The following is a 25,844-nucleotide window of genomic DNA, read 5'->3' as shown; positions in this document are numbered from 1 at the left end:
TTTTGATAAGAATTTTTTTTTAGTGTGTTTAGATAATAATTAAAACAAAAAGTAAAACTCCCAGGGAACATGGGAGACTACTTTGAAGTGGTTCTTGGTGGTGGCGTGGCTGGCTGGCTGTGTTTGAGTAGATCATCAGAGAAAACCAGTTGCCTTTGCCTGCTTTCTCACAGCAGGTACTGGGTACGGTGAACAGTGCTGCAGGTACCCTCACAGACAAAATCAGGGCAGCACAGAAACTCCTTTTGGGTGAAGATTGGAGAAAACAGGTAAGGATTGACTAGCTATGCATTATTTATTCACCCCTCCCCCTCCAGACTGATGGTACTGGTAAGTTACTGTCTAGGCCTTGGACTCCAGGAGGTGCCTGAGGAAATTGCCATTTCTCCCATGGTGTGCAGTGTCTGAAGGAGAAGCCCTGATCTGAAGGATTGCTTGATAGATAACAAGCTGAAATAATGAACTGTGGTTTTTGTTGTGCTGGGGCTGTCTACCACAGGGCTTGTCCTCTTCCTTTTCTTTCAATACCCAACATAGCCTAGAGGGCTGGCCCCCAGCCCTTCCCCCGTGCATAGTATCACTCAGAACCCTTACCACCAGGTAAATGAGTTCACAAGCCAAAGTTCAAAAGAAAACAACAAGCTGAATTACATTAAGACGATAGGAATCTAAAAGTCAATAAACATTAAAAGGAAAAAAGAGAAGATTTTGGCTATATAATACAAGAATAAGAAATAACCAGGTAGAAATATCAAAAACAATATTTCAAGAAAAAAATAATAAAGTGGAATGAAAATAAAGTGGATACAGCTGAAAAATGAATTAGTGAGTTGAAAAGTCAGATTGAGAAACTCCCAGAAGGAAGCAAGAAGTTAAATGGAAAATATGAATGCAGATGTGAAATGAAGGACAGAAGTAGATGTGCCAACATTCGGTAACAAAAGAGGTCCAGAAGAAGAAAAAATTTAAAGTCTGAAACAACCATAGTGTGCCAAGCAGGAGAGAAAGAAGTACCCACATCCAGACACATACTACAATCAGGAGTATTAAAGATAATGAGAAAACTAAAAGCTTTTTGACAGTAAATCATTGTATAGAGGAACAAGAATCATGGTGACCTTACTCTTCTGAAGAACAATGCTGGCTGTAAGGAAACAGTATTTTTAAAGTACTGGACCTAAAATTTTATAACCATTTAAGTTGTTATTCAAATGTAGTCAAGAATGAGAGCTTGACAGCCTTCCAGAGAGCAGAGAGTCTCCCGCTTCACCCTATTCCTAGTCAAAATCCTTCCTCCTCCTTGGAGATAAACACTATTGCTGACATATTATCATCGGTTGCTTTTGTCTGTTTGGGGGCTTTCAAATCGAATCATACATCATATATATTCTTATTTGACTTCTTCATTGTACAAAAATAGAAGAGTAAAATGAATACCTATGTGTCCATCATCCAGCTTCAACGTTTAACATTCTGGCATTTTTTATTTCCGTTATCTCGCCTCCCACTTCTTTGTTTTGCTGAGGTATTTTAAAGCAAATCCTGTGTAATTTTACGTGTAAATACTTCTGTATATACCTGTAATATATAAGAATTCTTTAAACTCAAAAATATTGAAGTATAACATGAATAATGAATAAAAATTCAAAAATTTCACAAGCTGAATACATTTGTGTAACTACCACTAATGTCAAGAAATAGAATTGTGCTGCCCCATAACGTTACTCCGCCTCTCATCCCCCTTCCAGAACCTATCTCCTTCTCACAGGGAATCATTCTAATTTTTTTTTTAACTTTTTTTTTTTTCTTTGTGGTTGGAGGTAATTAGGTTTATTTGTTTGTTTTTTGAGTGGCAGTACTGGGAATATCCTGATTTATGTAATTATAGATTAACTTAGCCTGATGATGGCCTTTTTGTAAATAGAATCACATACTACATTTTGCTTTTTTGTATATGGCTTCTGTCAACCAACCTTCACCATTGTGACTTCATTTCTACTTAGGGGTATAGCAGTAATTTGTACTTTCTCATTGCTATGAAGTACTCCATTGTATTCGTGTACACTTTATTACACTGTTGATAGGTATTTAGGTTGTTTTCGTTTGAGGTTATTCAAATGTTGCTACTTTAAACATTCTTGTACATGTCTTTTGCTGCACATATGGACACATTTTTCTTGGATATGTACCTAGTAGTGGTATACATATGTGAAGCTTTAGTAAATACTGCCAAGCAGTTTTACTAAATGCTGTTATTAATGTACACTATCCAGCAATATGTGAGAGTTTCAGTTTCTTCACATGCTGACAATATTGTCAGTCCTTAATCTTAGCCATTCTAGTGGAGGTGAAGTGATATCTCCTGGATATTTGTTGGCCATTTGTATACATCCTTTTTTTGTAAAGTCCCTGTTTAAGTCTCTGACCTATTTTTCTTATGAAGCTGTAGAGATTGTTTATATAATCTGGATGTGAGCCCTTTGTTAGTTCTTCTATATTTGGAAATAGCTTCTCTTACTTTGGGGTTTGCCTTTCACTCTGTCAAGTGTATCTTTTGATGAACACACATTCTTAATTTTAATGAAGATTTAATTTATCACTTTCCATTTACCTGTCAAAGATACCTTTCCCAAAACTCCAAGATGATGACACTATGTTTTTACATTATTGTCTGAAAGTTTTATTGTTTTACCTCACACATTTACACCTACAATTCACTAAGAATTGATAGAGTGTGAGGTGGGGGTAATTTTAATTTCAATTTAAAAAAGAATCCCATTGACCAAGTTTCATTGTAAAGATTGTCCTTGCCCCACTGTTCTTCAGTGCCACCTTGGCAACAAACCAGGTGCCCATATGGTTTTTTTTTTTTTTTTGAATCTCTATTCTGTTTCTGGTTCTGTTTGTCTAATCTTGCATCCACAGGATTGCTCTCTTAACTACCATAGCTTTATAGTAAGTCTTGATATCTGATAGAGAAGTCCCATCACCTTGTTTTCTTTTTTCACCACTGTTCATGGCTAGGTTTGGCCCTTTGAGTTCAACGAACCTTTTAGAATCAGCTTATCAAGCTCCCCGGAAAGCCTATTGGGATTTTTGATTGACTTGTATTGAATCCATGGATCAATTAATTTGGGGAGAATTGGACACACTGGTGTTTTTTATATTCTGCAAATGTGAGTGGTACTATAATGGATCACTTTGTACACATTATTTCATACATGTGTCCTTCATGCTCCTTAGAACTACCTTTTAAAAAGCATCCAGAATGTAAATGGTGATAGAATTCAAAGATGAATATCATTAAAGACTTTAAAATCCTTGCTAGCAAGATTTTAAGTGGTAATTTATAAAATAATTGACTCTATCTTCTGAGAAGTGCTCTACTAATGAAGCCAACTGTATTTTTTTGATTCACATGGGCCTAAAGTTTAAAAGATCTCTCAGGATTCTTCATTTGTCAAATTCACTTCCTCACTGAAATAAAGTGTATGGGATATGAAAGTATAAAACCCTTCTGTTAAGAAGGACAAATATTAATGGGTCACCCATTAAACCTTAACCTGTAATTGCTACTTTAAATGTTCTCCTGATGTATCTTTGGGAGATTCACAATCTTTAAACTTTCTTTTCTTTATTTGTAAGTGGAGGGATTATTCTAAAACAAGATTACCAACTGGGTTTCTCAGTCAAGTGATTGGTTTGGGGGAAGTAGGAAAGTGCAGAAGGTCAAGTCTTGGGCCCACCACCTTGGCTAGCTTCAACCAGGGTGACTATTTTTACCTGTTTTATAAATTGGAATTCCTAACATGATTGCTTGACTTAATAAGATTCTGCTGCTAAAATTTTTGGAAGATTACTGTCTTGATTTTTTATTTTGCAGTTCTCTTTTTCTATAATTGGTATGATTAGTTTTTGGCATGGTTACACCTTTATCTGAGGAGTGCCAAATTCTCTGCGAGGAATCTGGTAGGTTAACTCAGTTCCTATAATTCCTCACACTTTCTTCTGGGAATCCCTTATTTTCTCATTGTAAATCTGTCTGAATCTCATTAGCAGAGGAAAGACTTAAGACAAATGAGCCTTCTGCTCAGAAGAAGGCTCAGAAGGTATACCTTTGAGTACACCAATTTTCTTTTCATTTAGGATTATGTCAGCTTTCATAATCCTAAACGTTTCTAGCAGCTGTGTGGAAACCAGCAACTGCTGCCCATAGGGAGTTACTATCACCAGCTGTGAAGAGGTGTCATGGTCAATGCTGGTACCATTGACTAGCACTATGTCAGTGACTAGTGCGTCTTTATCCTGGCACATTTCTTCTGACTAGCTTTTCTGTTCCCTTCTGTTTCTCTTGAGTGTGTTTTGAGCCTGCCGGTGACTTCATAGATTGAGCATAACTTTTGATGAGAGTGAAAATAGAAACTTAAAAAATCTTTGGCAGGGGTTCTCAACTTTAAGTGTGCTAATTTTTGCTGAGCCTTTGGGCTGGTTGGGATGAGACAGTGGGTAGAGATCCTCCTCTTTCCCAGCAGTAGTGCAGTGCCAATATTACCTCATCAGAACAAATTATTACTGTGATGTTACGGAAGAGTTGCCCACTCTGTGCCTCTGTCTTAAAGATAATTCACCTACTTGCTAAGTCTTGAAGAATGAGGTGATCAGGTTGATTCATCTGCTGAAGACTTTAAAAAAAATCAGACATAGAGTTGTGTTTATCTTTATTTTCTAGTTTAAACATTTATTTTCTTGAGTAGATAATACAGTCACTGTTAAGGGAATTCAAGATAAAAGTTACCATCTCACCCCTTCGGCAGTCACCTCTTACCTTTGCTTGAGGCAACTAATATTAGAACTTATTTTACATACCCTTTTGAATTATTCCATGCATAAATATATGATTTTAATGTTTGACTCTAGTGGAATGCATTAAAGGTATTAAATTCATTACTTTGCAGGTGAATTTTAGAATTAAATGTCAAGGGTTTTCTTAACAATGTACCCAGTACTATACAAACATGCATTTTTTGTGTGTGTGTGATGATTTTTTTTTTTAGGTTTTTTTAAAAAATTGAAGTGTGGTAAGTTACAATGTGTCAGTTACGATGTGTCAGTTTCTGGTGCACAGCACAATGTCTCATACATATACATACGTATATTCATTTTCATATTTTTTTCATCATAGGTTACTACAAGATATTGAATACAGTTCCACAGTTCCCTGTGCTGTACAGAAGAAATTTGTTTTTTATCTGTTTTTATATATAGTATTTAGTATCTGCATATCTCAAACTCCCAATTTACACCTTCCCATCCCCATTCCCCCCAGTAGCCATAAGATATTTACTATGTCTGTGAATCTGTTTCTATTTTGTAGATGAGTTCATTAGTGTCTTTTTTTCTTTTTTTAGATTGTACATATGAGTGATATCATATGGCATTTTTCTGTTTCTGGCTTACTTCACATAAAATGATGATCTCCAGGTCCATCCATGTTGCTTCAAATGGCATTATTTTATTTTATTTTTTATTACTGAGTAATATTCCATTGTATAAGTAAGCCACAGCTTCTTTATCCAGTCATCTGTTGATGGACATTTAGGTTGTTTCCATGTCTTGGCTATTATAAATAGTGCTGCTATGAACATTAGGGTGCATGTATCTTTTCTAATTAAATTTTCCTCTGGATATGTGCCCAGGAGTGGGATTGCTGTAGCATATGGTAACTCTTTTTAGTTTCTTGGAGAATCTCCATACTGTTTTCCATAATGGCTGCATCAAACTGCATTCCCACCAACAGTGTAGAAGGGTTCCCTTTTCTCCACACCCTCTCTAGCATTTATTTTTTGGGGACTTTTGAATGATGGCCATTCTGACTGATGTGAAGTGATACCTCATTGTAGTTTTAATTGGCATTTCTCTGATATTGAGCATTTTTTCATATGCCTATTGGTCATTCATATGTCTTCATTGGAGAACTGCCTGTTTAGGTCTTCTGCCCATTTTTGGATTGGGTGGTTTTGTGTTTTTATTATTAAGTTAAATGAACTGTTTATATATTCTAGAAATTAAACCTTTGTCAGTCACATTATTTGCAAATATTTTCTCCCATTCAGTAGGTTGTCATTTTGTTTTGCTTATGATTTCCTTTGCTGTGCAAAAGTTTCTAAGTTTAATTAGACTAATTTGTTTATTTTTGCTTTTATTTCTGTTGCCTAGATAGACTGCCCTAGTATGACATTGCTGAGATTTATATCAGAGAATATTTTGCGTAAGTTTTCTTCTAGGAGATTCATAGTGTCTTACCTTATGTTTAAGTCATTAAGCCATTTTGAGTTTATTTTTGTGTATGGTGTGAGGGAGTGTTCTAACTTCATTGATTTACAGGTGGCTGTCCAGTTTTCCCAATACCACTTGCTGAACAGACTGTCTTTTCTTCATTGTGTATTCTTGCCTCCTTTGTTGAAGTTTGACCACAAGTCTGTGGGTTTATTTCTGGGCTCTCTGTTCTGTTCCATTCATCCATATGTCTGCTTTTTGTGCCAATATCATGCTGTTTTGATTACTGTAGCTCTGTAGTATTGTCTGAAGTCTGGGAGGGTTATTCCTCCAGCTTTACTCTTTTTCTTCAGTATTGGTTTGGCAATTCTGGGTCTTCTGTGATTCCATAAAAGTTTTAGGATTATTTGTTCTAGTTCTGTGAAGAATGTCCTGGGTAATTTGATAGGGATTGAATTAAATTTGTAGATTGCTTTGGGTAGTATGGCCATTTTCACAATAATAATTCTTTCAATACAAGAGCAAAAATACGTCATGCGTTTTCACCTCTAGTTAATTCTGATAGTCAATTTGTACTTGAGGCTAGTGTTGCTGGGTAGTGGAAATGTAACCTCCTTACTTGTGTACCTTTCATTATCATCCTTTCTTTAAAACTAAATATCTGAAAATACAATAGGCAGATGATACTTATGAACTATCAGTAATTTTATGCACTTTCTGTATTTTATTTGGAATAGAGCAGGCTTAGAAATGTGCTTAGGGGTTGTGATTTGAAGCCATCATAGACTTCTAGTGACACCCTTGCTGTCAACTCCTTTAAGGTGACAGTAAGATTGTGTACTTGAGATTTGCCTAATGTTAAGATGCGGCAAGACTGGGAGTTAGGAGACTTGGTCTCAGTCTGCACTAGGCAAGTCATCTGACCTCTCAACTTGAACAGTATATGAAAATTTGACATAGATTTCTAAGGCTTTCAGATACTCTACTGGAAAAGAAAAGAAAAGAAAAAAAAACTTCCCTGAGCTTCCTGTTTCAACCAAATAGCATATTGCCAGAACACATAATCTACAGACAGGCACTGCCCCCTCTCAGTGGTCTAAAATGCTTAATTTCTTTCTTGAGATGTTTCTCCTTTCAGCCTGGCATGGTTTGCAAGAGCACTTTGAATTTGATTGTGAGTCTATTATTACTTGTTCCCATTTGATAAAGCCAGACTCACCCCAGGCAGCTGTTGATGAGATCGGACATGACCCATTGATCTGTGACATCGATTCCCAGAGCAATCAGTTGACTGAGAAATGCACCCAAACTCAAATCACTGTAACCACCCACAGACAAAAAAAGAGAAATTCTCCTTTGTTTCACCTTTCATTTCCAAATATGATACACCAGGAGGGGATCAAGCTTCTTGTCAATTAGGAAAAAAATATTATGAGAGAATTAAAAGGCACCAAAGGACATTTTGACCTCATGGAAGGACTAGGTTAGACTCCATTGATCAAAATTACTGTGCTCGTTCTGGATTGGGCCCCACAACCAGCTGGTCAGAGCCTTTCTATCTGCAACCAGCAGCAGTTCCATAATTAGTCCACACATGGTCCAACTTTAAGGTTCTTTGAGCCCAGTCATCAATTTTTTTATCCACTCCTAAGGTAAGTGGTAAATATGTGGAGTCTCTTTTTTATGAAGAAATGTAGGAAATCCCTGTGGAGATAGAAAGATAATATTTGAAATAAAATTCAGGAAAGGAGCACCAGCTTTTTCCATAGGAGATGCTAAATTAGCATTTGTTGATAAAATTCAAGAATATTTCTAGGATCTGTAGTCACTTAATGGTAAAAAGTAGTTATTTTTTGGAAACGAGAATGCCTGTCTAAAGGATCTTGCTCTTAATGCCAACATGCATGATTTTATTTCTGTTTTATCCTATTTCTGCTTTTCAGTTTTCTTGCTACTTTAATAATTTTCAAATTTTAAAGAGAGTGGCAAAAAGAAGCATTAAATAATTTAGGATTTCTAAATAGAGAGTAAGTTAATAAAATGAATTAACTTTTTCACCTCACAGTTTTTATATAAAATAGGAGCTCTAGGGTTTTTTTTTTAAGTGCTAAAGGACTTTTTAATAAAGAATAATGGCCAGAAAGTTTTAAAGGAATAATTATGGGAAAGGACTGAAACTTTTTAAGAGAGGATAGAGTGTAGTAAATTACTGCTGCAGTTAATGAGGCAAGTCTAAAATTTTTAAATTAATTTTTATTTGCAAGTACTAGATATGACTACATTTTTAATTTTTGAATTTCAAATAATTCACAAGTATATAGAGTAAAAATAGAGATACCTAATACCTCTTCCAAATTCTGAGATGTACCTACTTTAAAATTTTATTTAAAAAATTGTTTATACATATGTATGCATTAATGTATATACCAGATAAAAATCAGTCATTCTTCCTTAGAGGAGTCTTTTTCCTTTTTCTTTTTTGCCTCTCCCTTCCCGCTCCAAATTCCCCCCTGCACCCTCACGGTCTCCTATACACTTCCAGTAACATATAAACTTGTGTGCCCTTCTGTATTCTTTTTCCATGCTTATATAATCACATACATATACATCTCATATACATATGCATACATATATGTGTATATTTGTAGGATTTTATTTTGCTCAGTGATGTACATTCTCACGTCGAATCTATGGATCAACTGGAGACAACTTATATCTTTATATTGAATTTTCTAATCCCTGAGCATGATGTATCCCACCATTAAATTAATTTACTTAAATAGTGGTGTGTATATATGTATTTGACACTGCCAGTACTTTTCTTTTTCTTGAAACAGTCCTGCTTTGGTTTCAGAAATACCAATATTGCCCTTGTGGTTTTCCCCTCTTTCTCTATGGCCCTTTCTCATTTTCATTTGTAGACTTTTTTTCCCATGCTATTTCTCAAGATTCTGTTATTGGCTTACTTTCTCTTGTCCCTGAGTGATCTCTACCTACTTAATGATTATCCACAAATGTTTAAATATTTATCTCTGGTTTGTACCTTTTGCTGTTGTTCTCTAAACCCAAATACCTTCTGGACATCTCCACTTTTGCCATTCAGTTTTGTTGGAGAAAATCTGAAATTTTTTTCCAGTTACAATTTCTGGCAATGATGTACTTAAAAAACCTTTTCCTACTTCTAGATTATAAAACATTCTTTTATGTTTTAATACTTTTATGGTTTAGTTTTTTACATTTAATTCTTCATTCCATCTGGAATTTATTTTTGTGTTTGGAAATAAGTAGGGAAAATATGTGTTTTTGAATTGATATTCATTTGTTGTTTTTTACTTTTTGTCCATTTTATATGTTAGTGGGAACATAACATAACTTGGTGACAGTGCTGTGAAGGCTGGACGAGGTATCTTGTTCACTGGTGAATTCTCTGGCATCCAGCACAGTGCCTAAGTGATAGTAAGATTTTAGTAAACATTGAATGAACAAATTATGAAAGGAGAGACTTGTTTACTTATCAGTTTTAACTTAATAACACTATTGTTTTTCCTCCATCTGGAAGTCTTCCAATGTTAGAATCTTTAACCTATGAAGTATTTTAACCTCATTGAATCTTTAAAAATAATGTTTTTTTCAGGGTAAACCCAATAATCTATTCATGTCAGATATGCCTTGATTCTTTCCCAGCCCCCAAGCTTGCTAGAGAAGCAGTTTATACTCACTTTTCTTCTAAGTTAGCAGAGCTTTCGTGAAAACCTCCTGTTCCATATGTGGCTTTGTAGATGTAATCATATGTCTTATTTCTGGTACTGTTTCTGAGTCTGCTTAATCTTTACTGCTACCCTGTGCCAGTTCCTGAGGATTTATTTAGCTGATTTTTGTTTTCTTTACTTGTACTTTCAGTCTTGCAGCGGGAGCCATTGATAATATATAAGGAAGATCTCTTTTGTTTTTCTGATGATGATTTTTCCAGTGATAGAGTCAAGAAACTGAGTTTTTAAAAAAAGACAATTCAATGCACTATTATTTATTGGTACTTTCACGTGCAAAGATCAAAATGCTATAGAAAGTGTTTCTCTCTGCAGAAGGAGTACCTTTTCAGGAAGGGAACATAAGACACAACTATTGCAAAAGTCATTTTAGGCACAGTGCCAAGTGAGCAGTATAAACACTAATGTGCAAATTCAGGAATGGGAAAAATCACTCTGACTTGGGATGGCTAGGGAAAACTTCCTGGAGGAGTTGAGACATTTAAGATCATGTGTGATGTATGGTAAATACAGCATCTCATATGTTAGAAAAATGAACAAAATTGTGAAATGGAATGCATTGTATGATGGCCAGTGAATATACTAAGATGACTGTGTAGGAGAGAAGAGAATAGGAAGGTGATTGGGGCAGATTGAAGAGAGTCTTTAGTTTGTTGCTGATGTTGTTTTGAAAATATATTCCTTTGAAATATCCTATTTCAGCAAGCATGGGCCATAAATATTAGGACTGGAAAGTCCTTCATAGTTTTATTGATATGAAGAAAGAGCCTGCTGTATTGATGAGCCTGTGTCTTTATATATTTCTTCCATGGGTGCTATTAACCTTGCCGTTTTCTATATATTTCAGGCATTAGTCTCTTACCATGGGGGACTGGAATTTATTGGGTGGCATCCTAGAGGAAGTTCACTCCCACTCAACCATAGTGGGGAAAATCTGGCTGACCATCCTCTTCATTTTCCGAATGCTGATTCTTGGTGTGGCTGCTGAAGATGTCTGGGATGATGAACAGTCAGCATTTGCTTGCAATACCCAGCAGCCAGGTTGCAATACTGTCTGCTATGATGATGCTTTCCCTATCTCTTTGATCAGGTTCTGGGTTTTACAGATCATCTTCGTGTCTTCTCCCTCTCTGGTATATATGGGTCATGCACTTTATAGACTCAGAGCCTTTGAAAAAGAGAGACAGAGGAAAAAGTCACAGCTTACAGCCCAAATGGAGAATCCAGAGCTTGAATTGGAGGAGCAACAGAGGATAGATAGAGAACTAAGGAAGTTAGAGGAGCAGAAGAGGATCCAAAAAGTCCCTCTAAAAGGATGTCTGCTGCGAACTTATGTCTTACACATCTTGACCAGATCTGTGCTGGAAGTAGGGTTCATGATAGGCCAATATATTCTCTATGGGTTTCAAATGCACCCCCTTTACAAATGCACTCAACCTCCTTGCCCCAACGCAGTGGATTGCTTTGTATCCAGGCCCACAGAGAAGACCATTTTCATGCTCTTTATGTACAGCATTGCATCCATCTCTTTGTTCCTCAACGTACTGGAAATATTTCATCTGGGGATCAGGAAAATCATGAGGGCACTTTATGATAAATCCAGCAGTGGGGACATTGAGGATGAAAGAGGACATCCATTCCATTTGAAAAAATATTCAGTGGCCAAGAAGTGTATGATTTGCTCTCCCTTCCCTGAAAGAATCTCTCTACTTCAAGCCAACAATCAACAGCAAGTCATCCGAGTCAATGTACCGAAGTCTAAAACCACGTGGCAAGTTGAGACCAGCCAAGTTGAAGTAGACCCTTGCTGTAGTAAGAAAGACTGGGCTGAGAAGGATCAGCACAGCGGACAGCTCCATGTCCACAGCCCATGTCCCTGGGAAAATGGTGCTAGAATTCAGCACCAGGGACAGCAACCAGACCGTTCTTCCTTTGGCCTGCAGAATGCAATGCCCCAGTCCTGGCTAGGTACAGCAATGGCTCCTAGACATTGTCAATCACATACAACAGGACCGTGGGAGCAACCCCAGAACCGGCAACTCTCAGGGGAGCCTCTCACAGATTTGCACAGTCACTGCAGACACGGCAATGGCAGCACAAGAGAGGGCAAGGTCTGGACAGACAGATCTTGCCCGGGCAGTCGCAAGGCCAGCTTTCTGTCCAGATTGCTGTCTGAAAAGGGGCAGCTGTACAGTGACTCAGGAAGCTCCAGTTCTCGAAATAGCTCTTGTTTGGGCTTTCCACATCGGGAAAACAGCCCCTCGCTTCTGCCTCCAGCCACTGGGCGCAGAACATCAATGGTAAGTAAAGACAGACAGCCTGACTGCTCATGGAACTTTCACAAGAGGTGTTCCACTCTGGTCACTTCTTAGCCTTCTCTTTTCTATTTTTGTGTGTTTATAGGCATGTGTTGAGAGAGAGGGAGAGGAGGAGAGAAAGGTTCATATATGGAGAGTTAAATTCACTGAATATATTCAGTTAAATTCAATTCATAAAATAAACTTATTGAAAACTTACTGTATATCAATTAATCTTATAAGTGCTGGGTGTATAAAGGAATGAAATACCATCTCTGCTCTCAAAAGGCTCAATGTATGGATGGGAAATTGGACAGGTAAACATGTAAATGTGATCAAGTGTAAGGTGCCATGCTAGAGCAGGTGATGGGCAAAGGAGGGAGAGGTCAGGTCTTTGTGGATGGGCCTGAAAAAACTTCATAGTTGAAGTTACTTTTGAACTGAGCCTTGAAAGATGTGGTGAGTTTCTCTGAACCTGGGAGGACTGGAGTGCATAGAAAAAGGCCATCCTAGTAGAAGGAGGACACAGACAGAGGCTAAGAGGTGTGACATAGCAGGGCTGTCTGGGGGACCATGCATGTCTGGAGCACAGGGTAGTAGAGGAGCTACAGAGAGAGAAAAGACTGGAGAATGGGGTATGGAGGCCTTGCAGGAAGACATTGGAGAACCCATTAAAGGATATGCAGCAGAGAAGTGACTGGATCAGAGTTGCACTTCAGAAAATTCTTTCCATCAGAGTGTGGAAAATGGATCAGAGGAAGGATCATTTGTAACCTTGAGTTGCCTTTGTCTCACTAAGGAAGGAGGGTGTGCTCCATTGTTTCAATAGCTCTGACATTTGAAAGTCATATATATGTATTTGTTGATAACTTCACAAAGACTAAAATCAATATTCTATGGATTTTAATTCTGTTCTCTCAAAGACCACTGTGGGCTAAACATTCCCTAGCCATTGTGAGACACAATGGATATTTACTGTAGATTCTTCTCAGTTCTGGGGGGGGGGGGAATGACATAGGCTTTACCCATAGTTCCTAACAACTTTTTTCCATTAAGAAGAGAAAATCCCCCAAGTTAATAGGGGAATTTACCAGCTGAGTTCATTTGGTTGAGCTAACATACTTACCTTTTTCTTTGTTTCATTCTTTGTGTTAATAATGATTGACTTGATTATAAATCAATAAAAAAGTTTAAAAAATAATAATGATTGACTCCCTCCACCCCAGTTTCATATCTCTTATGAGTTTAGAGATACTTTGTTACTGTGCTAATGCCGTACTTTGAGGAGGAATCATCCTACTTAGATTTTTCCTAAAATGCTTTTTTCCCCCAAATGGATACTCATTTCTTGTCAGTGACCAGCCATCTACTCAAGAGACTATGTTTAAGATTATTGTATAGCCAGGAGGAGGGTAGAGCTCAGTGGTAGAGTGCATGTTTAGCATGCACGAGGTCCTGGCTTCAAGCCCCAGTACCTCTGTAAATAAACAAACAAACAAACAAACCTAATTACCTCTCACCTCAAAAAAAATTTATTGTGTGGGTACTTGGAACCCTGTTCCAAACTATAGCAGGATTCTCAACTCTGGCTTGAGTTAGAGTCACTGAAAGCTTTAAAAAAATCTCCATGCCCAGGACTCATCCATCAAGATCTCTGGAGGTGGGATCCAGGATCAGCATTTTGAAAATTCCCTTGGTGATTGCAGTGTGCAGCCAGGGTTGAGAGCCACTTGCCAGTAGCCACTGCTTCTTGTCTGCATTTGTGAAATCAGAATGACAATTTTCATCATTTTCTCCCCCTTGTACCTCCTTTCATGTGAGAGGATTGGCGGAGAATTGAGGGAGGAACAGCAGTATTTAGTTGAAGCAGATTTTCTTAATCTCAGGTTATCTTTTGGGAGAGACCAGCCATGCTGAGGAGCCTGGAGAAAAGATGATGAAGGTGATGGGCCTCCTTTATCTTTTCATCTTCCTCTTCCTTCCCTGTTTATGTTGCTAGGAATTACAAATAATGCCTTTGGCCACAGAGCTTTGCTACTTATGGTCACTTTTTCCCAAGCCTCTTACAGAGTTGACCAGCCACTTCAATCCCCAAATGGTGGGAAGATTTGGAATTGAGGTCACAAATGTCAACTGCAGAGCACTGTGGCTGACACATCATGCTTCCTACAAACAGAGGGACCTTTCATTAGAAATTAGCACAGCAAACAATGGATTGTGATCATCCACTTTTAATACATGGACTGTAAACAGCTTCTTACACTATATTAAGTCCCAGAGGGCAGATTTTTAGGCCCCAATCAGATAGATGCATTCTTTTTTTTTAATTGAAGTATAGTCAGTTTACAATGTTGTGTCAATTTCTGGTGTACAACATTATATTTCAGTCATATATATTCTTTTTCTTTACAGATTACTACAAGATATTGAGTATTGAGTCCCTGATTGTGGTCTAGACCCTGCCATGGGCTTCCTCACCATAACCCTGTGATTATTCCCATTTAAGGATAAGGAAATAGGCGACTTGTCCAAAATCAAAACGGGGACATAAATTAATATTTATTGAATGAGTGAATGGGCTAGAATTTTATCCCAGCCTTGTCTGACGCCTGTATCCCATTGCTGCTTCCTGCTCACCCTGCACAAGGCAGGGAGTAAGTTTAGCATATTTTTAGGATAGATTATTACAAAATGGAACTTCCACATTTTAATTAGTTTTCTCTTCCATGTTATTGCAAAGTCAAAAATTCTGGTTAATTATGGAGGGGACTGATGGAGCTTAGGAAGCGGTTGGCCTTTTAGTTTTAGACCTGGATTTTGAACCAAACAACCACAACTGGAGGAGGAGATGGCGGGTGGGATTCAGATCTTTCGGAGCAGCACCATCAGGGAAAAGAACCTCTTACACAGATGTTCATCTCTGGGGCAACATTGAGGGAAACTGTCTTCAGGAGGTTTTGTTTGGACTCAGTGTATTTGTGACACACATAGAGTCTCAGCTGGGTGGACAGGACTGGCTTTTATAAGCCCTTTGAGTCTGTTTTGTTTTGTTTCCTATCTCTTTCAGAATATGCTTCTAGAACTTTCATCTATTATGAAAAAATAATGCATGCATGAAGTCAGAATATTGGACCCAGGAGCAGCGGGCATCTGTGAGAAAAGTTGTGTGTTTGTCAGCCCAAACTACAGGAGGAAATGCAGGCACCATCTGCTCCAGAGCCACCGGCCAGGTGATGGCTATGCACTGGGGGATCCCAGCTGGGCTCTCTGACTACTGGGGACAGCCTCTCACTGCCCGGCTTGGCCACGCTGCCTGAGGCCAGCCTGACACCAGGGAAGCAGTCCACACCATCAGAGAAATTCTTGGGGGCAAGAACTGCTGCCCAAGGGGAGTGGGGGAAGAGTGGGATGTGCTGCCTTCTCTGCCAGCAGCCCGCTCTGCAGCAGCAGCAGACCTTGAACATGGATCCAGAGCATGCCAGGAGTTCTGCCAGCAACGTGGGCTCAACATGCTTCCTGTCTGTACAGGGGAGGTTGGTGAGGAGCTTTTTATTTTATTCCTCTCATCAGCTCATTTATTTCTTGGGGATGAAGCAGCTGGATGTTTTTGTTCTTAAGATTCCTTGCTGTAAAATATTGCTTACAACATTGGCCAACACTCCCATCGCATGGCTTTATCCTTCTGCTGCGATCCAGCGACATCAGTGGTGATGCCATGACTGTGGGCCAACAGGTGCCGGTGGGATTGCGTTCTGGACTTCCAGGGGAGGGACTCAAACTGGCACTGCTTCCTCACCTTCAGTGCCCTCCCAGTTGTCCTGAGCCATCCAGGGGAAGTGCACCAAAAAGTGCTTAACACTTCTTCTAGAGCACAGAGGCAGGGGGGCTGTGTGATGTGTACTAACTATCCAATCTGTATGGCTGGTTGGCTGGTTGTTACTGTCCAAGTTCTGAGAGTCATAAAGGTGGGTTCAGTTCCCATGGGAGAAGCCACTTAGCTCCTGCATCCTGCATCCTCCATCTCATGGCCAGATTCCCCTATCCCTGGCCACACACCTTGTTTAATAAACGCTTCAAATTATTAGGAGAGTCAGTTCAGTCCAAACACACAAAGCTCTGTGTCATCTATATCCTATTTTATCCTTTTACCTTTATCCTGAGATAAAATCCAAATTCCTTAGGCTGGCACGTAAAGCCTTCACAGGCTGGTCCCTGCCTCATGTTTGTTCCCTACCTGTCCCCTAACACAGCTGCTTACTGAGTAAAGCAGATTGCCCTCCCAATGTTGGGGGCCTGCACAGAATAAAGATAGAGGAAGGATGAATTTGTTCTCTCTCTCTTTGATCTGGGATATCAATGTTCTGCCTTTGAACTGATACTTACATCATTAGCTCTATAGTTCTCAGAACTATACCTCCAGCTTTCCTGAGCCTCTAGCTTGCAAAAGGTAGATTTTGGGGACTTCTTAACCTTCATAATTGTGTGAGCCAATCAATCAATCATATCTATATCTATCTGTCTATAAAATCTATTGTGTCTGTCTCTCTGGAGAACCCTAATACCCTGGGATGTTGCAGAAGGGAGCCCAGTACTGGTTGAAGCTGGTCATGCTCCCAGCCCAAATGGCTCCTGAGTCTTCTCTGTTCCCACTTGCAAAGGTGGAAATGAGGTGTGGAGATATGAAAAGGTGTGTGATCTTTCCTGCAGTGAGTTGGTGGAAGAGCCAGTGAAGACCAGGTAGATGAAAATGACTCCAGGCCCAAGCCCAAATAGGTACCATTTTAAGGGCATACCATATTCCAGCTGCTTAAGACACATCACCCTGTCATTTCTTTAGCTCTTTATTCTGTGAATTCTGTTGATTGTCAACCCTATGCTAGACATGGAGCAGGGCGCTGGCTCAATAAGTAAGCACCGTTCCCTGCCCTAAGACATTTTACTGAATGACAAGTAATTTACCTCAAAACTTGGGAGCTTCATGGAGGGGATATCAACCCAGTGGGGTGGAAGGGAGAGGAGTGCTTTTTAGAGGTAGAATACCTGAATTGTTTCTTAGAAACTGCAGGAATCTGAGGTGCCGGTAGGGTCTCTAGCCTCCAGGGGCAGGTCCTGCACCGTTGACTGGTGCGGAAATAAAACAAAATCTAGGGATTTGAACTTGATGCCTAGACCTTTCCTCCTGTTTGTCCATTTTAACAGCTTGCAACTGTCATAACAATTTATTGCATTTTAAATTTTTCACAAAGACCCCATTTGGGAGAATGTGTTCTGGAAGGATACTGGCTTCCTAGATTCTCCCCCAACCACCTTCGCTTCTGAAGAGAAGTCAATCAGCCAGATAGCGTTCCATGTAGTGGAAACAGGGAAAGAGTGGAGGGTGTGCAACCACAAGGCATTCGTTGTTGCTAGAGCATAAAGTGCAAGGTGAGGCTGGAGAGGGAGGCCAGGGTCAGACCTTGAAGGGCCATATATATGTCAAAGAGTTTGGAATTTATCTTTAGATAATGAGGCCTGGGGAACCACCGAAGGGTTTTAAGCTTGGGGTGGTTGTGATCTGATTTGCTTTAGTAAGATCTGTTGGCCATGAGAAGGAGGATTTTGAGATGCTGTTTCAGTGATCCAGGCTGGAGAAGTTGAGGCCCTGAGGGAGATGGTAGGTAGGCTAAGGGATTAAGTTTAGAATATTTTAGAGATTAAAATCAACAAAATTTAGCAATTGATTGGGTACTGGTTTTAAGCATGAGTGCTTGCTTACGGCATTCATCAAAAAATATTTATTGAGCACATAGCATATATTCCTCAAAAATAACTAAAGATTTTCTGCAAAAATATCTCCTAGAAAAGAGTGACCTTATTGTTACTAGTACTCTTTTAAATACACATTGAGTATAAAGTAGTGATCGGTTTTAAAATGTTTGTTTGCAAAGACCTCACTGCCAATTTTGGTATGCTTACAGAAGCCAGTTGAAGGGGTCAGTATTTTTTTTTTAAGGAAACAAAGTACTGTAACACAGTCCCATGCTTTATGGAGTCTGAACTCACAATTGCAAGCAAATGTTGCTAAAGTAATTTCTGAAGAAGATGGCCATGTAGTCTATGAGGTGAAGTGTTAAGGAAAAAATAAGTACAGCGAAAGAATGGGGGAAAATTACGTATATTTGCTTGTTTTTGCATAACAAATGCTTGAAGGATAAATTAGAAACTAATAAAAAGGATATCTAATGAGGGAAGTAGACTGGCTTGAAGTCACCATTTAAGTATTTTGATATGCAAATGTGCATGGCTTTTCTTCCTTTTTTAATAGCAGCCTTATTGAGTTACAATTCACATACCATGTGTTTCACCTATTTAAAGTGTTGAGTTTGTCTTTTATAACCTTTTGCTTTTGAACTATGGAAGTGTTTCATTTATTAAGAGACTGAATTAAATTAGAAAAAAATGCTAAAATGGAAAAATGAAACTAAATATGTAAAAAAGAGAAATATAGCCACACAGTCGAAATAATTATTTTAGGTGACATTGAACACACTGTTCTGACTGCACATCATTAGTAGGATATATTCTAAGGACAAAAAGAACTGCAAAGATACCTTATACTTCATGCAGTAGTTTTAATATTGGTATTAACATCGTAATTTTCAAACTATTTTATGTATATTGTAGGATAAAGACATATATAATGTTAGTTTTTTAGGAATTAAGATATTTAGTGAAAGAGAAAAGAGCTCCAAACATATAGTCAAAAAAATTAGGGGCAAACTCCTATACTATTTTATGTGAATTGGAAATGGCATCATGAGCTTATAATTTTTAAAAACACATGTTCCTTATTTCTGTTCCTTAAAGGGTCTGGAAGCAATGATACCCCAGCAGCAATTTGTTAGCACACCTAAGACCCAGATCAGGATCTCTAAATATTATTTCCCACTGACAGGGAGATCTCCCACTGGGACTCCCCATTGTCTGAACAGTTCAGCTCCTAAGAGCAGAGAAGCAGGATGAAGAAGGAGGGGAAGTATATCTAAGGGAACAAGTAAGTGTGAGACACTCAATATTCTGAATGTGGATAAGTGGCTAGGGTTAACATTTCCTGTGATAGCATTATATATAGTTTAAAAAAATTCTCTTACTCAAATAATTTATATGAAAGTGCTCTGGAAAATTCTGTTAGGAATCTCAAAAAGTGGATCTGGTTGTGGAAAATAAGGATGACTACAAAGTACATGCTATTGAGAAGTGGAGTCTAATTTCCAGTCCCTTGAATCTGGGCTAGCTTTAGTGACTTGCTTGGCTATAGAATGCAAGCACAGTGATGTTCTAGGACTTCCAAATCTTTGCAGTTTCTATCCAAACTTCTTGGATCTCTGTCTCTCTCTCTCCTTCTCTCCCTCTTTCTCTCCCTCTCTCTCTTCTCAACCCCAGGCTGCCACGTAGGCATTCCAGCTTACAGATCCAGCTAGGCACAGCCTTCTAGCCATCCCTGCCAAGACACAAGATGTGTGAGTGAACCCATCTTGGACCCTCCAGACCAGGCCATCTACTAGCTCAGTACCACTGAATGCCTCAGACAACATCTCATGGAACAGATGAGCTGCCACCTGACCCCTAAATTGTGAAATATTGTAAAAATGGTTGGTGTTTTAAGTCATTATATTTTAAGGTAGTAACTTGTTACACGAAATGAAATCACTGGAACAGTAGTGGTAATGACAGAACAAAATAATGTAGTTTTATTAAAGTTGTTACATGAAATATGAGAATGGGAAGCCAGAAGAAGACATTAATGTTTGATGAACTTAAATTAATAATCACTCCCACTTACAGAGTATAGTTAATTAAATTCCCTTCAATATTTTAAACTCCATTTATAAATGTAATGCATTTGATTTGTTTTTCAAACACTTCATATTTCTAGGACAAACACAAAAACCCTGACAAGTAAAACATTCCTAACTACCTAAACATGTAGTAAATCCTCAAGTTCTCTCACACATTTTAATATTTTTTACATTAGTCAACTTCTTTTATTTTTCAACCTAAAATCAAAGGTCTATGAATACAGTGAAAAGGGAAAAAAAAAGATCTAAGCCAAGGAACCTTGAAACATAGTATATATATGCATATATATACCCTCAGTTTAAAAAGAAAAGCAAAGAAACCAACAAAAGACAAATTTAAAAAACCTGCAAACAAATTGTAATCTCCATTTAGTAAGTTTGTTGTTTACAGTGGTATAAATGTAGCAATTTAGAATTATATTGTATGTATTGTAAAATTGAGAAGTGAAGACATATATTGATTATTTTGGGAGCCCGAATTCTCACTATGGGAAGAAGATGATACAGATATGGAAAGGAGGAAGGCAAGGAGGAATCCTGTGGTTTGGAATTGGATTAGAGGTATCAGTACAAACTTACGATTTGAATGTGTATTTCTATATACACATGCATATATTACATATATCCGTATTTACTAGCTCTGTTCTCTGAAAGCAGTGACATCCCAATAACAACACGCCCTCATAGTATACAGATCTTGGTCTCTAAATACTCTACCTCATTAAAAGGAACTCCTTAGAGATGTGGACGATCCAGGAGTGGGGCAGGAGTGAAAAAAGATGGTCCTGAAATACCTTGTTGTACCAGAAAGTAAAGAAGTATTCAAAATATCAGGGGGACATGCACAAGAGCAAGTCCTTGTGGGTGAACCCTCTGAAATAGTTTGCAAAAAATCATGAATTGGTACATTTTTCTGGGGAAAATTTCCCTGGCTTTCAATAAGTTGTTGAAATTGGCCATTGGGCAATTATCTTCCTTATTTATGATTTAATTCCAAAGAGACAGCTCCAGGTTCTTGGTGGAAAATTCCTGAGTTGTGAAACTGGCAAGAAGCTTAATTTAAAAGATTTATATACATCTGAAAGAGAGAGAGAAATTCTAAAAGAAAGGGGTGGGGTGGTGAAGGGGAAAGAGAAGGAATTTTTTCCCTTTTTTTCCAACAGGGAGAATTAAGCCTTTTAATTTGTATTTGCTCCTGCACAGTTTATAAGGAGACAGGGAAATCAGATAATGCATCAGTTTCTAAACCAATATATTTATTTTATAATTCACACAAGTGATTTAATCAAGTAAATTGCTCCTGGTTTTCTCAAGTCATCTAAATACCTGGAAGGAGCGAATATTTATTAAATCCCTATTGTGTGTGAAACACAGTAAGTTAGTGCTATGTGAGATAAAAATATGAATAAGGTACTTCCTGTGTTCCAGGAGTTTTTATTGACTCTGGGAGACAGACACAGACTCAGAACTTTTAAAGAAAAATTAAGGCCTGGGAAAGTTAAGTCACTTAACCTAGGTCACAGCTGGTTAGAGGAAAAAGTGCAACCTTAATGACTCAGGTTTTTTGATGCTGGTTCAGCACTCTCTGAACTTCACGTAATACTTATGCTGTCCTAATGGGGTGCTAATTTCTTGAAGGCAATAACTAGAGATTAAGAAAGAGAGCTTGGGGTTGGTTGAGGGAGATGAGGAAGGAAGAGGGCTTAGGAGAAATGAGAACTCTTAACACTAGTTGTGTCCTGAAGTCTGAATCCACAGTTTTTTAGTTTTTATTTGCATTTTCTGTATTCATTATTTTAAAACCTTATATACTGTAAAACAAACAAACAAAAAGTATAGGTAAATGAAACTTATTAGGTAAATTCATTGTAACTGCCACACGGAATAGAACTTAGAAGCTTCCCCAGAAGCCCTGTCCCAATAACAGCCCCTTTTCTCCTCCCCCCAAAATAATTATTATCTTGACTTCGAGTAAAAACTTTCTTGCATTTTGTCATCGTTTTATTAACCAAGTGCATATCCCTAGGCACTATAAGTTAGTCTTGCCTGTGTTTTAAAAATTTGATGTCTTGTCAGTCTCAGTCTTAAGTCATTTCTTTTGCTGTAACAAAATACCATAGCTGCCTTCTGGCTGTATCCTCACATGGCAGAGAGAGAGGGTCTGGTTTCTTTCTCTTCTTGTAAGGGCACTAATCTCATCTTGAGGGCTCCACCCTCATGACCTCATTTAAACCTAATTACTTCCCAAAGGCCCCACTTCCACATACCATTATTTGGGGGATTTGGGCTTCAACATATGAATGTTTAGGGACACAAACATTTAATCCACAATAGTCTCTTACAATCATCAATCTCCCCTCCCATACCTTTCCTTTAAATTGATCTCTTAAAAAACTTGATTTTTTGACCTGTAGAATCTCCCAACCTTCTGAGCTTTGCTGATTACATATTATGGTTCAGTTTAGCATATTCTTCTGTCCTCTTTATTTTCTGCAAATTGGCAGCTGGTTTCAGAGATTTGATCCTTTTGACAAGACTATAGGTGGTATTATGTTCTTTCATCAGGAGCCACCTCAAGTCCAGGTTTTTTTGCTCTTGCGATGTCAGCAGCCATTGATCAATTGATTGATTGGGTGTTGCAAAGTGGTAATACTCTAATTCTGTCAATTCTTTTTTATATTAACTGGAATATTTCCATGAAGAGACACTTCACATAATTTATTTGGTTACTGTCTGGTTAGGTTACCCAGTAGTACAATGTGCAATTCATATAAACATGATAAATTTTTTATCTTTTCCTCTTATATGCCAGCTTTCAACATTGATTTCTTGTTCTCCAAAGGTAACCAATTTTTTAAAATAGTATTATGTATTCATTGATTTAAACATATACAACAGGTTTCAACTCATTGCAATTGTTGGCTTTATTGAAGCTCAAATTGTACCATCTTTGGTTAATGGGAGCCTCTTCAAGCTGGTATTGTAGAGGAGAGAAAAATCTTTTTCTTCTACCCATTTTGGCTTTACTAGCTTGGGCCCTGTAAATCAGACTAACAAAAGACAGATTAACAAGAGAAAAACAAGACATTTATTAACATGTGCATTATGCATATATATGGGAGCACTCACAAATGGGTAGTTCAAAGAGATGGTTAGAACTTGGGCTTATATAGTATCTTTTTTAAAAAAAGAAAAATTTTCTAGAGAAGTGACAAGACAAAGTAAAGAACTTAGAGCTTCTAAGAGTGGCAGATTGTGGAAGGCAAAAATATGGGGAAATTAATGGCTAATGATAAGGGCTAATTTTAGTAAGGTTTGTTACATAGTTTCCTCTGATGTTGTCTCTAGGCTGATAAGGGTCTAGAGTTGTCTCCAGAGATTAGTTTTTGTCTTTCCTGGAAGAGGGGACACTTAATGTCCTGCTTTTAAGCCAACTGGTGGAGGGCAGAGAGCTTTTATGCAGGCATAACTGTTTTATTTTGCTTCACTTTATTGTATTTCACAGATATTTTGGCTTTTTCAAATTAAAGGTTTGTGCCAACCCTGCATTGAGCAAATCTATCAGCATCATTTTTCCAACAGCATTTGCCCACTTAGTGTCTCTGTGTCACATTTTGGTAATTCTCACAACATTTCAAACTTTTTCATTATTATTACATTTGTTCTGTCAGTCTCTGATCATGCTGAAGGCTCAGATGATGGGTTAGCATTTTTTAGCAATAAAGTATTTTAAAATTAAGGTATGTACTTTTTTTAGATATAATGTTATTGCACACTTAGTAAATAGACTATAGTGTAGACACAACTTTTATATGCACTGGGAAACCAAAAAATTTGTGTGACTGGCTTTATTGCAATGTCTGGTTTATTGTGGTGATCTGGAACCAAACCTACAGTATCTTCAATGTATGCCTGTATCTGTTTCTCTCAATTGCCTTCAACTCAAGAAAGCTTATGTACCTTTTAGACAAAGAAGCAATAAATTTGTGAAGAAATGACATGACAAAAGGGATTTGTGCTAGGGATAATAAATTGTAGGGAAGTGACCAGTAGATACATGAAGGACAAACTAGTTGAAGATCATAGTTACTTTAGTAAGTTTGTTTCTACAGACCCATTTCAATGTTGAGTACTGGTCTCTGGTGATAAGGATGTTTTTCTATTGCTGATTCAAGGAGGGCACATTTCTCATGGGAAATTTTATGGCCTGTTTTTAGGTAGAAAGGGGGAGGGAGGCAGAGAGCCCCCCTGCATCTCTGTTTCCAAAGGGTCTTTAGCTCAAAATAGTCAATGTGTCATAGTTGAAGAAATCAGAGCTAGAGAAGTATTGCCCAGAACATATTGGGTCCTACCCTGCTGTGATATTTCTGTCACTGTCAAAGTTAAATCTTAAGTCAATCTAAAATATTATGTGATATAAAACATAGCACACAGGTGCCTTGTGTATCATTTGTTTTTGCAATGTTTTGCATTTAACCTTCCCATACATACACTACAGTTCATTCTTTAATATATTCTAAGACATCTGCTTATTTATATTGAATATAGTAATTCTTATATTAGTTACTTTGGTGGTGAATTTTTAAAAATCTCAATATGCTGGAGCTTGTTCATGGAACTGTCATCACTGAGTTCATGGAAAAATTGATTTTGGGGGTGTGGTATATGTATACATGTATGTGGTTGCATACAGATTGGTTAAGTCATTAAACAATGGTTACTGAGTACCCTTCTCCTCAAAAAAAAAAAAACAGTCAATGTGCCAAAGTGGCATGTTTTGGGGTGATGTCTGGAAATCCTTCATGGCTAACTGACATGTTTTGGGGTGGCATAGTCTGCTGCCTTTTTGTACCTGAGTACCTTTGAAATGACCCTAGTAATCTTTAAAAAATATTATTTTACATTTTATTATTGAAATTTGCAAACATATGCAATAGTAGAAGGATGGGTCTATGGACTCCTATTACCCAACATTCAATTTCAATAATTACCAATATACTGCCAGTCTTGTTTCATCTATAACTGTGAGATAGGAAGATACGAGTACAGCCATTTTGGAAAAGGACTGGGGAATGGCTATGGGCAAAACAGGCCTTGCAAGCTAAGGAACAAAGGCCCTGGGGCATGAGTCCCAGAGACAAAAACCAGGCTCTAGGAATAAAAAATTAACTTTATCTTTGTTATACTAGTTGCCACAAGACAAGAAGCTCAACTATAAATCTTAACCTTATCTGTTCCTGTGCTTTCTTGCAGAAAATTCTCATGCATTTCTTTCCCCTCACAGCTATTCCTAATAGCTACCATGGAGCCACCTGCTGCTGATCAGCGAAGTTTGAGGATCATGAAATGAATCTTCCCTTCTGTTATGAAAGCAACTCACCCCTTCTACTCTGGGAGCTGGCACTTTTCCCCCCACCTTCTCCTTTGTGCATAAGCTATCTCTTTTAACAGAAAGTTTTGCTTGCCTTAGAGTGTTGTGGAAGCAATATTCATTCCCATGGTATTGCTGTCCAAGAATCTGGAAAAAAGTATGTCTTTTTCCTTGCTGAGTATTATTAGCATTATTTTTAGATTTCTTGATGCATGATTTACATACCATAAAATTCACCCATTGTAAGTGTGCGATTCAATGATTTCAGTAAACTTAGTAGTGCCACCATCACCAA

The 25,844-nt window shown here is 37.9% G+C and overlaps 1 protein-coding gene across 7 annotated transcripts; it reads left to right on the top strand.

Moving 5' to 3' along the window:
• On the top strand, positions 1–25,844 carry GJA10 (gap junction protein alpha 10). 7 transcript variants are annotated; one of them, XR_012074845.1, is made up of 5 exons: positions 1–269; positions 10,891–12,343; positions 15,408–15,873; positions 19,763–19,971; positions 25,463–25,844. XR_012074845.1 is itself a non-coding variant. In XM_015235996.3 (3 exons), the coding sequence occupies exons 2-3, from the start codon at positions 10,907–10,909 to the stop codon at positions 15,444–15,446; spliced, it is 1,476 nt and encodes a 491-aa protein (XP_015091482.1). In that variant the 5' UTR covers positions 1–269; positions 10,891–10,906; the 3' UTR covers positions 15,447–18,563. The 7 variants fall into 7 exon arrangements, 1 of the variants encoding a protein (XP_015091482.1); XR_012074843.1 differs by lacking the exon at positions 19,763–19,971 and adding an exon at positions 19,275–19,373; XR_012074840.1 differs by lacking the exon at positions 19,763–19,971 and adding an exon at positions 19,187–19,373.

Source organism: Vicugna pacos, chromosome 8 (assembly GCF_048564905.1).
Source record: "Vicugna pacos chromosome 8, VicPac4, whole genome shotgun sequence".
NCBI classification, from domain to species: Eukaryota; Metazoa; Chordata; class Mammalia; order Artiodactyla; family Camelidae; genus Vicugna; species Vicugna pacos.
The sequence above is the reverse complement of the archived record's forward strand: the minus strand, read 5'-3'. Positions and strand labels throughout refer to the sequence as shown.

Excerpts from the sequence above, each read along its gene's own strand:
- GJA10 (XM_015235996.3), top strand. The coding sequence starts at position 10,907 with ATGGGGGACTGGAATTTATTGGGTGGCATCCTAGAGGAAGTTCACTCC. Across the intron at positions 12,344-15,407 it reads CTGGGCGCAGAACATCAATG|AATATGCTTCTAGAACTTTC; the intron begins GTAAGTAAAGAC and ends TATCTCTTTCAG.